The following is a 16,712-nucleotide window of genomic DNA, read 5'->3' on the forward strand; positions in this document are numbered from 1 at the left end:
CTGCCGGGACCAACCGGGCACATGTGCCCCTCCCGACAGGCCTTCCCAAGACGCCCCTGGTGGCGGGTGAGCACCTGTCAACGCGGGAGGAGGCTGTCACGGCCCGGAGCGCTCGCCTCCTCATGGGCAGCGGGGAAGGAGGGGTAACGAGGGGCACAGTGTTTATGGGAGAAGGAGGCAGAGCCGCCGGGTGAGAAAGCGGGAGGTGGTGTCCAGGATGGGGTGGCCCGGGAGGCCCCAGCACCCAGGTTCTGAGCTCAACACAGGCTGGCGTTCGATGGGGGCTGAGCCGGCCTCTTGGGCCTCTGTGTCCTCACACAGAGCGAAGCGTGGCGACTAGCTGATCTCCCAGGATGCCTCCAGGCGCGGCGTTCTGTGTTACAAGTGTGTGTCTAGGGGAGGGTGTTGAGAGTGAGGCCTTTTGGCATGGGCGTCTGCGACGCCACAGTCAGAGCAAGGCTTCGCCCCAGGATAGCACTCCAGAAGGCCGAATCCAGGTCTCTGAAACAGTCAGAGCCTTCCAAAGTAGAGATGGGCGGCCTTGATAGGGAGTGAGTTCCCTGTCCCTGGAGGTAGTCAAGCCGACTGAATGACCACGTGCTGGGACTCTTACAGAGAGGCCTGGGCTATTGAACTAGGCTTTTAAGTTTCCTTTTCACTCTTAGGTTCTGGGCCTCCACTACTTATGTGTGCAGTTGCCCACTTGGCAGTGTCTCCTGCAGGCTGTGATGGTGGCCCCGGCTTTCCGGAATGTTCTTGTGCGCCTGGCGCAGCAGCTCTCATCCCTGGCTGCACATCAGAATCACCGAAATATTCAAAATTTAACATGTCAGGGTCCAGGCCTCACCAGCAGACACTCTGATTTAATTGTTCTGGAGTGAGTCCAGGGCCCCTCGGGCCTAGATGGGTAGGGACTGTGGTGCCTGGCGGGTGAGCTTTCCCCCACCCCGTACTGCCTGATGGGGGGTGGGGGACAGAACCCCCGGGTTTCACTCCGCCTTGCTGGAGGGCTCCAGTCTGAGGCCGTCTGGGCCCCTCCACACCCAGCCCCCCAGCAAACATCGGTGAGGTGCCGACTGTGTGTCTGGAAGAGTCGGGCCGTCCTCGGAGCGGTTGGAAAGACCCCGTCGTGCGCATTTCCACTGGCCACGTGGCAAGCACGTAATATAAAATTTGATTGAATTGCACGGAATCTTTGCCAACGTTGTAAGTGGGGCAGGGAAATAAATTACAGACAAGCGGGCGGGAGAGAATTCATGATATGCCAGTTCCCCTGTGCTCAGACCTTGTAAAGGAAAGTATCTCCTTAATTGGGATTATGTTTGTGGCCTTGGGGGTGACCCGTCTGACTTGATATTTCGGTGCCATAGTCTCCCAAGTGACCTTTTTCCCTCCCTTGGGGCGTCAGGCAGCGGGAGAGCCAGGGCCCGGGGTGGGTCATTTCCTCCTAATTGGTGTCCTGGCCGTCACGCCGGCTTCGCTGAGCATCACACGGCCCCCTCCGCTCAGCCCCGAGTGTCCTTGTTGTCGACCGTGTGGTGTCCCTTACACGCCAGGTTCCATCCCCTTCTGGGAATGACAAGGCGGAGGCCACGGAGAAACGCTCCAGGCCAACTTGACTCGGTGGGTTTTATTCGCGGACGGCTGGCTTCCCTCACTGGCCACGTCCCCGCCTGCCCGCCCCACACCAGGCGGGGCCCGGCTGCACTTGCTGGGCTGGTGCAGACCCCCCGCCTGACCTGAGGCTGCTGGGGTCTGTTGTGACAGAAGGTGACCGAGGCTCGGCGGTGACGTGGCTGGGGCCCCGTCGGGGCAGGTGACGCGGGGCTAACCCCCGCGGGAGGGCCTGGAAGGCGCCTTCTCATCTCTGCCGTCCTCCAGTCCCAGCGCTCCCCGGGGGGAGCCAGCACAGACCCTTGGTTCCTGCTTCGCACGCTGGAATCCAGCCTCCGCCTCCTCCTCCTCCTCCTCCTCCTCCTCCTCCTCCTCCTCCTCCTCGCTCAGGGCTGCTGGGCAAGCGTCCCGGGGCCCAGGGGGTCGCTCGGAGTCGCCCCAGCACCTGGCCGTGCAGCGCACAGTCAGCGTCAGCCGCTGCCCTCCCCTGCGCCCTGCTTCCTGTGTCCGGAAAGTCAGGGTGCAAGTGTCTGCTGCCTGACGCACCTCGCCACGTGCCCCCTTCCTTTGAATACGCCACGTTCGGCTGACACTTGTTGGCCTGCCGCGTGCCCGACCACACGCGCGGAGGTGGTCGCGCGGAGGTGGACAGATCGGAAACCCCGCCTCCCCCGCCCCACCCTCGGCTGGGGCATCCACCTTGACGGTCGAGCCAGCGCACATCGGTGGGCAAACTGGCCTTCCTAGCGGACGTGCGGCTGACCTGGCGACACGGGCGGTTCTGGGGCCCAGGCGGGCTGGGGGCCTGCTCGGTACAGGGATCACCCCGCATGGCATCTGGGTCGTGAACCGAGCAACACCCCAAGATTGAGGACGGGCGAGGAGCCGTCTTCCCGCCCGGCCCCCGTCAGCTGGCCCACAGCGTCCCTGCGGCATCTGGGTCCGAGAGGAGGGTGACCCGTGTGGCCTCGGCTCTGTGCTCCCGGGGAATATGTCTCACGCACCCGAGCCACGGTGGGGGACCCGGAACAGGGAAGCGAGGGAGGCCGCAGGGGCTGAGCCCCCCATCCGGCCCGGGGGTCTGGTCAGACATGCCTCAGCCACCCCAGGACTCCCGGCGCAGAGCCGACCCGGGGCCTGTGTCCTCGGCGAGTCGCATCTCCCGGGAGAAGGTGCCGCGGGCACTCCTCGCCCCACGTTCAGGACATCGGCTCAGGGTCACGCCCCTGGTCACGCCCCACGTTCAGGACATTGGCTCAGGGTCACGCCCCTGGTCACGCCCCACGTTCAGGACGTCGGTTCAGGGTCACGTCCCCTGGTCACGCCCCACGTTCAGGGCGCCGGCTCACGGTCACGTCCCCTGGTCACGCCCCACGTTCAGGACGTGGGCTCAGGGTCACGCCCCACGTTCAGGACGTGGGCTCAGGGTCACGCCCCGGTCGCTAGAGGGGCCGCCTGCAGGTGTTTGTCCCGCGCCCCCGGCTTCTGCCCGTTTCTGACCGTCCCAGCCCAGCGTCTCCAGGCCCGGCTCACCTGCCCCTTCCTCGGCCGGGTGGGATCCAGGCTCAGCAGGCGGGGGGCGGCGGGCTGAGTACCCCGCACGGGGCCCGGCCGCGGCCAGGTGCTCAGCACGTGTGCCCAGTGTGACCGGAGGGCACGCATGTTCGGCCCTTTCTGAGCTGCCGGTGCCGGGGGCGCGTCCGGCTTCCGTTGGCGAAGGAGTCTGTCCCCGTGGCTCCTCTCGCTTCGCCCCATGCGTGCGGGTGTAGGTGCTGTGAGACCCGGCCTGCAGAGAAGGAGGCCAGAGAGCTTACGCGACAGGTCCAGTGTCCCACGGCCGGGGGGCGGCAGAGCCGGGACTTGAATTCTGGTCTTTCGAACTTTCGGAGGCTCGTGAGGACCTTCTCCGTCCGCGGCCTTGTTCTGTCGAGAAGACGGCGCGGGCGACGTTGCTGCTGACCGCTGCTCACCGTCCGGTCAGGTACAGAGGTGGGAAAAGGGACGAGGGCAGACGTGCTGGGGTGGCCCTGTGACCCGTGTGCTCGGCCGGCGGCCGTCAGGCCCAAAGTGAATCACAACGTGGGGGCTCCAGCCGGCGACACAAGCCATGAGCGGACCACATACGTATGAGGGTGCACACGCGCTCGCACACTCCGCGCACGCACGGCCGCACGCGCACACCCATGCACACACATACACACACACACTCACACTCACACTCACACTTTGGGGCCGTCAGCTTGCTTGGGGAGGTGCCCGCACACCCTTGTCCTGGTTAAGCTGATATTTGTGCCCCGGGACTCTGTTTTTCTGTCATTTTCAAGTGTCCCAAATGATCAAGGACATTTAGAACTTCAGCGTCTCTGGGAAGATGTGCTGTAATCGTGATGATTCTGGCAGGCGACGAGGCGGCTCGGAAGCCGGGGAACACAGGCCCCCACGTTCCACCCAGCCTTGGGGCAGGCGGTCGGGCAGTCCCGAGGGTCCTCACGGCAGAGACTGGAAGCCAGCAGGGCCCGACCGCGGGGCAGACAGGGTGCCGGGGCCCGGCAGGACTCGGAGTCTGGAGGAATCCTGGCTTCTTGAAGCCTGCTCGCCCGGTGAGCTGACTTCTCCGAGCCTCAGTTTCCTCCTCCACAAAAGCGGGTTGATGATACTGCCGTGGGTACCGCTGTAGCACAGGCAGATGTCGTAACGAGGGGTCGCAGGTCTGGGAAGGGCTGGCTGGTGGCTGGGGGTGGCTTGCGGGCATTTGGCACACGTTCCCACTCGGCCACGAGTCCCTCTGTGGCCCCTGATGGCGGTGGCTGGCCTGTGCAAGGATGGCTGGAGCTAACTCACGTGGTGGGGCGAAGAATAGAAACATCTGGAATCCTGGGGAGATGACCTCATGGTTCCTGGGTTCGAGCCCCGCGTCGGGCTCTGTGCTGACGGCTCGGAGCCTGGAGCCTGTTTCGGATTCTGTGTCTCCCTCTCTCTCTGCCCCTCCCCTGCTCTGTCTCTGTGTCTCTGTGTCTCTGTCTCTCTCTGTCTCTGTCTCTCTCTCTCTGTCAAGAATAAGTAAATAAACATTAAAAAAGAAAGAATAGGGGCGCCTGGGTGGCTCAGTCGGTTAAGTGTCCGACTTCGGCTCAGGTCACGATCTCACGGTTCGTGAGTTCGAGCCCTGCGTCGGGCTCTGTGCTGACAGCTCGGAGCCTGGAGCCTGCTTCGGATGCTGTGTCTCCCTCTCGGCCCCTTCCCTGCTCATGCTTTGTCTCTCTCTGTCTCAAAAATAAATAAAAACATTAAAAAAAATAATTAAAAAAAAAAGAAAGAAGAATCTGGTATGTACCTAAAATCTGGGTTAGTTGTGTGACCTTGGAAAAGTCTCTCTTATTCTCTGTTTTTTGTTTTTTGTGTGGTTTTTTTTTTTTTTTTTTGAATCAGTAAATGGAGACATTGTGGAGTTGTCTGTAGGGTGAGGATGTGAGGTAATTGGTGTAGAAGCCTAGTCTGGGACCTGGCACACAGTCGGTACTCAATAAATGTCAGGGAGAAGTAAAAGTTCTGTTAAGTAATTTCAAGAAGCACTTATTAAGCACCTGTTGTGGTCAGAGGTCGGAGGTCACACAGCACGGACACAGTGTCCCTGGTTCTCAGGCTCTCCCCGAGCTTGTGAGCCTCGTGCCGTGGTTGTGTACTCTGATGCTTTGTATAGCGTGGTCCTGCATTTGCAGTCTTTTTCACATTAAAAAAGTAAAACATTTAAAAATAATTGGGAATACCGTACACGCAGCTTTGTGGTCGGAGTTTTTCACTTGATGTTGTACCATGAGCTTTTCCTCTTCAGACGTTCTCTGCAGAAGTGGTTTTCGCTGGCTACCTAGTGGTCTATCACTGGCTATTCCCAAATGCATTTAACCACTCTGATAGTGTTGGGCATTTAGGAAAAAATGGCTTAAAAATGGCTCATCTGTTGGGATTTAGTCCCTAAGAATTCCGTGTATGAAGGGTCACTACTGTGTCGTTGAACAGCTCTGAGTTGCAGAGTCGCCCAGCTGAGGGGCCCCCATCCCCCGTGGCCTGTCAGTCCCTGTGGCCCCTCAGCAGGGAGGCGAGTACCCCCCCCCCCCCCCATGCCGTCCAGCCGCTGCCTCGCTGGCTGCCGTCGCCGGAAGAACCGTATTAATCTCAAGCTTCGCTGGATGGAGTTCAGGCAGCAAAAAAAGATGACAATTCAACATTTGACAAGTAGGAAACATATCTAGTCCAGCCATTCTGATGTATTTTCCGGCTGGTAAACACGTCAATGGTTTACTTTTTGTGGACGTGTAATAGAGAATGCGAGGAAACCTGCAAAGTCGTGAGGGTCCCGCTGATCCGGGTCTGGGTGAACACAAGGGGAGGGGGCGGGGGGAGTCGCCTCTTCTGTGAAGGTTCTGAGCTTGAGAACGAAAGGAAGAGGCTCGAAGGAGGAGACCCCTCCCTCCACCTCTTCCTCTAGACGTGATGCAAACAGACTTGGATTCTGATTTCAGTGATTTCTGCCAAAAGAAATAAATTAGAGGGTGAAATGTGCTGCTGACCACAAACCCTTCCCAGCCAAGGCCTGATGTTCCCCAGATGCCCTCAGACCCCTTGGAGGGAGAAGTGAGGGTCATTTCTGAGTCGAGAGCGCTGTGCGCTGTCCCCGCCGGCCCCTGTAGGCTGGTTTGTCTTCTAACGCAGTCTGAGTTCAGTGCCCGCTCCCTTCAGCCCCCCGGAGGCCCGGCCCGTGGGCTTGGCCGGCGTCTCAGGCACCGGGTCGCGGTTTCGAAGGTAGGACCCTTCCTGAGGGCTGTCCCTGTGCCCCGCGTGCTCCGTGCCCTCCCTGCAGCCGTGGACGTGTGTGTGGGCCCGTGAGTGCGGGCTGCTCTTGGGTACGCCGTGGACCGCGGAGGCTCAGTGACCGAGCGGGGGACTTTCCGCAGCGGGCACACGGACCCGCCCGGTGTCTGCCACTGGAGCTTGTGCGTAAGCCACGTGGGAAGGCCTGGCGTGCAGGGTACTCTCCGGACACCCTGCGGCCCTGGTGCGGTGTCACTCGTGTAGCGGGTGCTCAAGAAATGAGACGTGGTGGAAACCGTCGCGAATGAATAAATGAACTATTTCGTGAGTCCTCCCTTGAGTCTCCAGCGCCAGCTTGTGCCTGGCACAAAGTGGGCCCCATAGTTGTATCACGTAAACGAGCGGTGGGTCGACGGGCCCCAGGAGAGGTTCCCTCCGTCAGCCTGCAGGGTTGGGGTGGGAGCGTGGCTTTGGGTGCCTGCTGGCACAGGCCCTCTGCTCGCCCCAGTGCTTCCGTCCTGGACGACACCGTCTGACCCTGCAGACCCCTGTCTGCCCCTGAAACTCTCTGGGACGGTGAGGTCTCCTCCCTCCAGCCCAGCTCGGCCGTGGGTTTGGAAGTCCGTCACACCCTGCCTTCGAAATACCTCCGTTCCCGTCGAGCCGTTGTTTAGATTTGCTTAAGTGGGTCCGGCCTTCCCTTCTGCCGTTTTTTGTCACAGGGACGGCCCAAAGGCCGCGGGCAGAGCTCTGGGCTCGAGCCCGAGACCTTGGCTCTGAACTCTGGCACGAGGCACTCCCCCTGCGCCTCTACCTGTAACGTCTGTACAGTCGGGAGAGAGGCCAGGGGTGTCGCGGTGATGGCCAAGAGCGGACGCATGAAGCCGCCTTGTGAACTGTAACGTGCTGTAGGGAAATCAGGCGTGGTGATGCGCCGTGGCCGGTGAGCACAGGGCGTTTGTTCCTGGTGTGCGTCTCTCGGCAGTGAGTGCCGCCCGGCTCTCGTCCGCTACCTCTGCTCGGGCTGTGTTCCCATCCCCCCTTGGGACTGGAGTCCTCCCTACTTCCTGGCTCCCAAACGCCCAGGAGGGCGGTGAGGCCCAGCCTGGACGCCCCAAATTTGTAGGGGATGTGACGTGAATGACAGAAGTAGCCCAGCGTCCGCGGCCAGCACTCGTCTAGGACCGTTCACAAACTACTTTACTCTTCCCAGAGGCCCCTAGGCGGGTCCTAATGTCTTCCCCATCAGACGCTTGAGACCACGGAGGCAGAGGTGGGGTAAGGGGCCCGAAGCCACAGAGCCAGGAGGGGCCGTGTCTAGGGCACGTGCTGCCAGCCCTGGGGCTCTCTACGCGCCCTGGGGCTGGGAGACGGGGTGCACAAAGGGGACCCGCCCGCATCTGCCCCACCCTCCACGGGGACCCTCTCTGCTCCGCGCTCAGCCCCTTTCGCCCTCCAGCAGCCCCCCTGCCTCCTTCCCTGCTCTGAACCTAGTTTGGGGGTGAGAACAGCTGCTGGGATGCTCTGATCCGTCCCGGAGGGAACCCTGCATCATCAGAAACGGAAGGAACCTCGGGGATTGTCTGAGGTTTGTTCTGAGAGAAGAGAGGCCTAAGCTGGCCAGCACCGATGCCCGAACGACACGGCAGCACGAAAAGGAACTGTGCTCACGTGGCTTACGAGCGTGGACGCACAGTTGTGAGCCACACAGCAGCAAACTGAGCCACGGATGGCAAACGTCTTGCCGGCTCCTCCCAGGAGAGCAGACGGGACTTCGCCCTAGAAAACAGGGGCTGGGGGGAGCTGCTTGGCCCCAGCGGCTCGCGGCCCAGCCCAGAGGGCTCCCTGTGTGCCGTGGCCTGCACTCCCCGTCCCGGAGCCCCCTTCCTGGCTGCCCTAATTCTCTGTCCTCTTCTCCTGCAGGATTCCATGTTTTCGCTGGCCCTGAAATGCCTTATCAGCCTGTCTACCATCATCCTCTTGGGCTTGATCGTCGCCTACCACACGCGAGAAGTCCAGGTGGGTGCCGTCCCCTCCCCTCCGCGAGCAGCGCCCGTCCCCACCCCAAAGCCCACCCCGTGCAGCCGCCTGGTGGTGTGGCACACCGTGGCTCTTCCCCTCCCGTCTGGACCCTCAGAGCGAGGGAACTGGGGCTTCAGCAGCTGTGACGCCGTCTTCTTTGGGGGTCCCAGAGGCGAATGTGGCTTCGCGATTTGGGGGCGGCTCTTTAATGCCAGCGCACTGAGAACCGCTTTCCTTCTCTCGCTGGGCCTTTCGGAACCTTGGCCACCGAGTCCCCCAGGGAGGCAGACCTATCTCCCGTCCCCTTGCACACGCACGTACACGCACGCACGCTCAAATTGCACCAAATCCCTCTGGGACTCTGTATCTCTGAGTGGTGTGGGCTTTACTTGCCGCAGACCCTGAAGGCTGGGAGGGGTCATTTTCTAGACGGAATACCGGTCCGATGTGGGGAGGGGCTGCTCAGAAGTGACTGCGCCCCCAGAGAAACGTCGGCGGGGCCTCCGGGCCCAGCTTCCAGCCTGGCCGACAGGGGTCCCATGTGGGCCAGGAAGGGTAGATGGCGAGAGGGTCTGTGGCATCTTCCCAGGACACCGGGGCGCCCGCACTGCCCGGCCCTGCATGCTGACCGGCCCTGCTGGAGACCCGGGTGGTTCTAAAACCTCCAGATGCTTTTTGTCCCATGTATGCGAGTCTGGAGATAATCCCGGTCCCTGGGCTGGAGGAACACAGTTCGATTCGCGTCTGGGCCGCAGGCGACACATTGACAAAGACCAGAGCTCGCGGTCAGAGAGACCGGCTGGGTCTCGGCCGGGACCCCTTCCTACAGGGCGTTTTTGTTTGGCCCCGCAACCTTTCTCGGGCTGCTGTGAGGACAGCATGTGCTCTGGGAGCCGGGAAACACCGTGCCAACCTCGTCCCCGTTACGGGGCATTCTGGGCAGGGTGGACCCGTCTGCCTTCCTGGCAGTGTCTGGGGGCCCCTGGCCGGCCTGGATGGGCAAGCCTTGGCTCCCGGCCACCCTGGCAGGGCTCCAGGCAGCTGAGGACCAGAGGACACGGATCTAGTTGCTGCGACTCTAGTCTCCGGGGGGCTGCGGTGCTCAGACAGGCGTGTGCCCTCAGGGCGTCCAGACACTGCCACCAGCTTCCCTCCTGGAGCCTGAACTGCCCGACCCAGACCACTGTCCTGTCAACCCCAGGCAGGAGCCAGTACCGGCTGGGGGGGGGGGGGGGGCGGGGTTAGGGACCAAGACAGGGCTGGGGGTCACCGTCTGGGCCCCAAACCAGCCGTGGCGCCCGGGGCTTCCCTCAACCCCACTGAACCCTCGCGTCCTCATCTGGAGGGAGCCCCTTGGCGCATATCACCCTGATCTGCGCGAGATGTCACCCGGGCCCAAGAGAAAAGGCGGAATCGTGACGCTCAGCCACGTGTCCCTCCCTCCCGTACTCTCGTGGCCCTGGTTCCCTCCTGCGGGCCTGTGGCCTCAGCGCTGGCCTGGGGCGGGGACACCACCTCGCCCGGCGTCCTCTGTCCCAGCCCCAGCTTGCGGCCAGGCTTTGCTTCGTCCTGATTATGAGCAGTAGAGGACACTGTCTCAGCCGTTACGGCCTGGCGCTCAGCACTTGCAGAAACAAAGTGAAGCCAGTGTCATTGAGTCCTGGCTCAGACACTTCAGTCTGCACGACCTGGGCCAGTAACAGCACCTCCAGGCCTCAGTTTCCCCGGGTGAAGTATAGGAGTCACATCACCCACTTTGGGTCGGGAACAGTGGAGTCCAGGGTGGGCGTTCATGGCATGGGACCTCTCTGCCCCACTCTTCCAGCCGGGCCTCACCTGTCCGTGTGCCAGCTGGGCCCACGAGGTGGCCCCCTGCTGACCGCCGGCACCGGCAGCCGGCTGGGCTTCTTCCCGCACCCCCGCCAGCCCCGCCTGGCTCTCAGCTGCCCTGGCTGTGCCCGTAGCCTACCTGGCCTCTGTCACGGGGGCAGTCACTGGCACGTGGCTCCCTCTGGAAGCTTACCCTTCCAGTAAGTTCTCTCTGCGCAGACCTTCTCCTGCCACGGGGAGGTGGGATGGCGTGGGCCCGGATGGCGTGGGGAGGGCCGGCTCCTGCAGGGCCCCTTGTAGGCACCTCGGTGGACCCTACCGTTCTCTGTTCTGTGTCTTTCTCCCCAGACTTCGGGATGGTAAGGTCACTATCTTTACGTTTCCGGGGACCCGTGGTGTCTGACGAGCAGGTTATCTGCGGGGCACGTCCTGAGGGAAAGGGTGCTGGATTCTAGACACCCGGTTTCCAAAGCAATTTAGATCATCCCTCAGTTCTGTGGTCTCGGGCCTCATCTGTTAATTGGGAATCGAAGCCTTCTAATTCTGTAATTGTCTGGTGCAGGTCTGGGCACAGCTGGGGACCTGCTTCCTGAGGGCGGAGGCAGGCTGCCCCGGAGCCTGGATGCTGGCCAGCATCCAGGCCCCCCCCCCCCCCACCTTGGGCTGGGAACGCCCTCAGGGGGAGCAGGGCAGGGTGTGGCCCATCACCTCCCTGGGGTGGTGTCAGGGGCTTGTGTGAAGGACGCGCTCACAGACTCCCCACTGCCCATGGGTTGCTGTTGACTTGGCTCAATTTTAGCAGGGACCAGATGACCGTGTCTGTGCCCCTTCCCCCCTGGTGCGCAGAAGCCTGGGGCACCTTCTAGAATGGTATTCCTAGTGTCAGTCTCGATGACTTGTGTTCTCGAGGCAGAATTCTGAAACGGGGTGGCTTTCTGTTGTGGAGCCGCAGGCTTGGATGTCTCCCAGAGGTGACCAGGTGCCCACCCCCACCCGTGCAGGGGCCTCTATACCTCTGTGACCTGTACCGCCTGTGACAGGGACGCTTGCCCGTGGGCAAAGGCCTCCGGTTGGCGAGGGGGGTCTCCCGTGGGCGAGGGGTTCTCCGGTAGGTGAGGGGGTTCTCTGGTGAGTGAGGGGGGTCTCCTGTGGATGAGGTGTCTCCTCTGGGTGAGGGGCATCTCATGTGGGTGCAGGGGTCTCCTGTGGACGAGGGACACTCTCCCGTGATAGGCAGCGTGGGTGTTTGGCAAGTCCGCCCCTCTGCGGAGAGGAAGGGGTCTCCCGGAACGTGCGCTCAGCCCGACTGCCCTTCTGAGCCACAAAGGCAGGTGTCCCACAAGGCAGCCCCTGCCACGTTTCTCCTCGGGTTTTGTCCTTGGCTGTTTAGAGGGTGGAGCTTTCAGAGGCTCAGGCGTCTGTTATCCTCAGGCCAGTGTGACCTGGAAAGAAGTGAAGACACAAAAACCAACGCATTTTTGTTTATTTACCAAAACTTTGAAAACGCCGCCGACCTCACACAGTGCTACGGACCGTGCGGTTTGGCGTCACCGGGCCCCGTGGCGGCGCCGGCCGCCTCTCCCTGGGCTGCAGACCCGTGTGTGGTGTTGGGGCCCCTGGCGCGGCCCCCCTCTCGCACTCACCACGCGCGACAGGGTCCACTCCATGCAGAGCCCGGCGCAGGGGCCCAGCGCTCTCCACTGACCGCCCGGAGCGGAGCCACGGCTCGGGCCGACGCCCCTGGTGCTGTCCCGGAAGGCGGGTCGCCAGAGAACAGACTTCAGAGTCGCGAGCTCGGGTTCGAACCGCGGTGGTTGTCACATTTTAGCGTGTCTGGCAGCCCTTAGCAAGTTACTCGATCCCTCCGATCCCTCCTTGTCAATCTCCTTCCTCAGGGTGGGGCTCAGAACGGTACCCTGTTGTGGAACTGGGGACACTGGTCATTTGCATGAGGCGTGGCGGGATCCGTCGCCGGGCAGAGTGGGGGCGAGGTGGTGAGTGCGGGCCAGTCTCCTGGGACGTCACCTGCGAATGCGGGGATGCCAGGGTGGCAGCTGGAGCAGACACAGTGCGGAGGGAGGGTCCTCGTCCACTTTTACAGGGACTGCTGTCCTCCAGCTGCCAGAAAGGGGCCGGGTTCTGGTCCAGGAGCGCGCAGGAGGGGGAGGGGAAGTGCCCTGGCTCAGAGCCCGGCCGGGGTGGGCGTGCACACACCCCTCTGGGGGCAGGAGCGGAGCCGGGTGAAGCCGTCGGGCACACGGCAGGGGCGGGAAGTTCGCCACGGAGCTGTGGAGGGAGCTGATGTGAGTGTGCTCACGGGTCGCGTGCACAGCGAGGCTGAGGTTCCCGCTCTTGTTTGGGGGCCTCCCGTCTAGTGCGGACCCGAGGGGAGTGTGACGCTGACCAGCTGGGGGCCTCCAAGCGCATGGACTGAAACGGGACACCGGTGATCTATCAGGTGTGTGTTAAGTGGGTGTTTTTATTAAACGCCACCAAGTTCTCAGCCGACGGGGAAATTACTCCAAATTACAGGACGTAAATCACATTCAGCAGACGGCTCACGTTGCAGACGGGCTCACTCCCACGGCACGATGGGTCTGTAGGTCGAAGCGCCCTCCTGGATTTGCGACACGGGCATCGGTTCGCAGGAGGCGGACTGGCCAGAGGCTCCGGGGCCCCGTGCTAGCTGAGCTGGGGTGTCGTCCCACTGGGGAAGGGAGGACCCCTCCGGCCAAGTCTGGTTCTGGGCCCTCGCCCTTCCTCTCCCCTGAGGACCGTGGGTGTCAGGCGCTCGGCCCCTGGAGGCTGCTTGTCCAAGACCTTGATGCGCTGGGACCAGGCTCAGTGCCGTGACGTGAGGCGTGTGTGAAACCGTGTGGCCCCAGGGGTGAGTTTCACGGGGAGATGAGGCTTTAGCCGAGCCCTATCTTTGTCGGGAGCGGAGACCTTGTACGTCCGGACAGAACTGGCCTGGGGCACCTCAGGGCCGTGGAGAAGGAAGGAAGGGCCGTCTGTCCTCCATGTGGCGGCTGCCTGACCCCGGTGGGGCTGGGCCTGTGTCCTCGAACACATCTGGTGACGTTTCCTATGGGCCGGTGTCTGGCTGGCCGAGGCAGTCCCTTTGGGCTGACCGGATGGGGGACCCCAGAGATCCCAAGACCTCCAGGAGCCTCCCCGGCCACCCCAGTCCACAGGCGGGGAGCTGGCTTGGCCCTGGCCCTGACCCCTGAATCAAGCGACTGTTTCCTGCCCCACTGGCTCCCTGCTGTGCGGTGGGGACGACGTGACTCACTGTTGTGTCCCAGAGCCGAGCGCCCAGCAGAGCAGGTGGGGGCAGGCGGGCCGAGGTCTCCCCTCACTGGGCAGGAGAGCCTCCGTGCAGACTGAGCCTGCGGCCGCCGCCCTGCCGCTCCGCCCGCTGGGCCTCCCTCCCTGTGCAGCTGGCTGTCGATGGCCATGGTTACCAGGCTACCCTGGCGGCCTCCGTGTGACATTTGGGGTTTAACCCTTTCTGCTGCGGAGGGCTTTCCCGCCTGCTGTGCTCCCTGAGCCTGTGGGGCCCAGGTGCGGCCTCTCGGCCGCCTGTGTGGGCCTTCTGTTCTGTCACTTGGAAATGTCATGCTGTCTCATGCTGCTCGACAGGCGTGTGGAGCGACTGTTAACAGGTGCGCACAGCGCTGCCCTGGGCACGTTGAGACCTGCCCGGCGGGACGGACAGTCCGGGCTGCAGACTCGGCCCTGGGAGCTCTTGGACCCGTATGCAAATGCCTCTTGCCGGGGCCTCCAGAAGCTTCCTCAGCTCCAGGAGTCTGAGAGGTTAGGGCTGCCCTCTGCCCTCGAACACCAGCAGCAGGATGGAGGGGAAGCCGGTCTCGGGAGGAGGGGGAAGGTGGCCCCCCTGCTGCCTCAGGACCTGGTAGCACTCCCCCCCTCCCCCCCAGGCCCTGCGTTGCCTCGGAAACCACACAGTGACAGTGAAGTGCCTGTGAAGTGAGGGGCAGAGACACGCTTCTCAAGAAGCTTCCGCTGAAATTCCAGGGTGCAAGACATCACCGTCCATCCCAGTTCGGGGGGCTGAGTGAACCGAGGGGTCTGCAGACAGCCGCCCACGCTGCTGCCCCAGCCGGGGGCCTCCACGTCGCGGGCCTCGGTCACCTCTACGAGGTTCGAGGGGCCTGATCTCCGTGTGAGCTCGGGCGAGAGCAGGAGGGGGCCCTCCGTCCTCGCCGTGCTGTCCTCTGTGGAGGGAGCAGACGGGGTCAGATGGCCTCCCGGGCCTGTGATCGTATCAGGATTCCGTGTCCGAGGGGCCCGAGGGGAGGATGGCGGGAAGGAGCCGTGAGCGGGCCTGGTAACAGGCACCCAGACTGGTGGCACTCCTGCCCTTCCCCTGAGCGCCTGGCCTCTGCCCAACGGGGGCCTGGCTGTCCCCTCCACGTAGCCTCCTGGGGACTGGCCGTCCCCTCTTTGCATCTGAAACGGGAAAAGTCACAAAGACAGCTCTTTGGCTCCAACGTCTTAGTTTAAAGGCGACTCTTACAAGTCTTACGAGGATGAACCGGTCAGACATCTGAAAGCTTTTAGGGTAATTAAAGCCTGTAACCGACCTCCCTTCCTCCCGGTGCCAAGTCCCGGCCTCTTTCCATGAGGACAGAGTGCCCCTCGCCACAGCCCCGGGTCGCATTCTGTGACCCTGAGAGGGCCCACGTGTGCCGTCCACGACCTGCCCAGACCCTGTTTGTCTCCTTTAGTATTGTGCTTGCTACTGTCTTTAGCTGCTGATCTTTTCCGCCCACGTGGTGGTTCTCCGTCGGGGGCGGCGCCAGACCCCCTGAGCTCTGCCTGGGCCCCAAGGACAGTGAACCCCACTGCCGCGTGCTTGGACAGCCCCCCCTCCCCCCGGGCACAGCCCACGTGGCCGTCCCCGCCGCAGGAAGTGTAGGAACACAGTGATTGTGAAGAGACCCCTCCCTGAGGACTTGGGGGTTGGACGGCAGCCTGGGGTTAACGGTGTCGTTGCCGCGCCTGACGACCAGCAGTCTGAGCATGGTCGTGTCCTTCGTGGCGGGAATGACGTCCTCCTGTTTTTAGGAGGAACGATGGCAAAGCCACCACTGGCCGGGTTCTCCAAAACCCAATAACCGGAGGAGACCTGGGCTCTCCTTGGTCAGCCTGTGAGTTAGACAACTCAGTACGATTCGCCTTTTTCCCAACACGACACTGGCACAAACCTGCGGGGTTGCGGGAAGGATGCTGGGCCTGTGGCCAGTAGACCCAGGGCCAAGCTGTGACTTTGCCATTTAAAAGCGCTTTTTAAAAACCGTGGTAAAGCACGCATAACACAATTTACCGTTTTAGCTGTTTCTAAGTGAGTTCCTGCACGTTGCTGTATAGCTGGCCGTCCCCGTCCGGCCCCAGGGCAGACTGTCGCCTTGTGTGTAACCTTACGCCCCCCGATGGCCCGTGGGTGTGGACACTCCTCCGGGAGGTGACCTTCTCCAGGCTCCCGCCTCCGCTGTCAGGCCCTACTCCAGACCCTGAACCTGCGTCCCCGACCCAGCGTCACAGGCCCCGGGGTGCGACCCCGAGCTTAGATTTGGAAAGTGGTTTGTGAACCCACAGACGATGGCAGTGGCCCCTCCGCATGCTGATCTCTGTGTGCCGGGCTCGTGCCCTCTACGACCTCGGGGAAGCCTCACAACAGTCCCGGGACTGGATTCTGTTATCATCCCTGTTTTATGGGTAAGGCAGCTGAGGCCTAGAGGTGAGACATACGGCCAGTGTCGTGTGGCAAGGGGACACCGGGCTGGGCTCCAGCCCGGCCAGCTGTCCGCAGGCCCACTAGGCTTCCTGCCTCGGGGACACAGCTCCCCCCTCGACTGTGCCTCCTCTCCTGGCCCCACAGGGCCTGAAAAGCAGCCGGGAGGTCGGGCTGAGCCACGGGGCTCCACTCCCCAGACGGCGGGTGTTACCACGGCGGAGTCCGGCGTGGGACAGACAGCAAGCAGACCCCGCGGCAGCCCCTCCAGGGGGGACCCCGGCCTCCGCCCTGCTCTGTGGTGCTTCTACTCATTGGAAACCCCATCCTTCCCCTGGTTTCCCTGCCGTCCTCTCCTCGGGCCCCAGGGCCGCCCCAAGACGGGGTCCGGTACGTTCAGGGCAGCAATCCCGGCCGCCTGAACCATCCCCGCCTGGCCCCCGGCCCTCAGAGCCGCCTCCACCCTGAGCTGCGGGCCTGGGTTGCATCTGGCCTTCCCTTTAGACGCTGACTCTGGGCTGTGAGTGGCCTGGGCGGGTCAGGCCGGCAGCTTCCTGTCTCCCCACCCACATTCCCTCCTCCTTCTGGCTGTGCTGTACTGAGGGGGCCGGCAGCCTCACCCCCAGCCTCCCTGGTCGGACCTCCGGGGTCCTCTGCCCTGCACACGGAGCATCCCCGA

At 62.7% G+C, this 16,712-nt stretch overlaps 1 protein-coding gene across 1 annotated transcript in view; it reads left to right on the forward strand.

The window, feature by feature from the left end:
- The window catches only part of KCNN3 (potassium calcium-activated channel subfamily N member 3), a 114,918-nt gene that overhangs the window by 29,626 nt on the left and 68,580 nt on the right, over positions 1-16,712 (forward strand). Inside the window, exon 3 of the mRNA XM_043569005.1 lies at positions 8,347-8,442. Coding sequence (XP_043424940.1) covers positions 8,347-8,442 — 96 coding nt within the window. The remainder of the gene's footprint in view (positions 1-8,346; positions 8,443-16,712) is intronic.

Source organism: Prionailurus bengalensis, chromosome E4 (genome assembly GCF_016509475.1).
Source record: "Prionailurus bengalensis isolate Pbe53 chromosome E4, Fcat_Pben_1.1_paternal_pri, whole genome shotgun sequence".
Taxonomy (NCBI): Eukaryota; Metazoa; Chordata; class Mammalia; order Carnivora; family Felidae; genus Prionailurus; species Prionailurus bengalensis.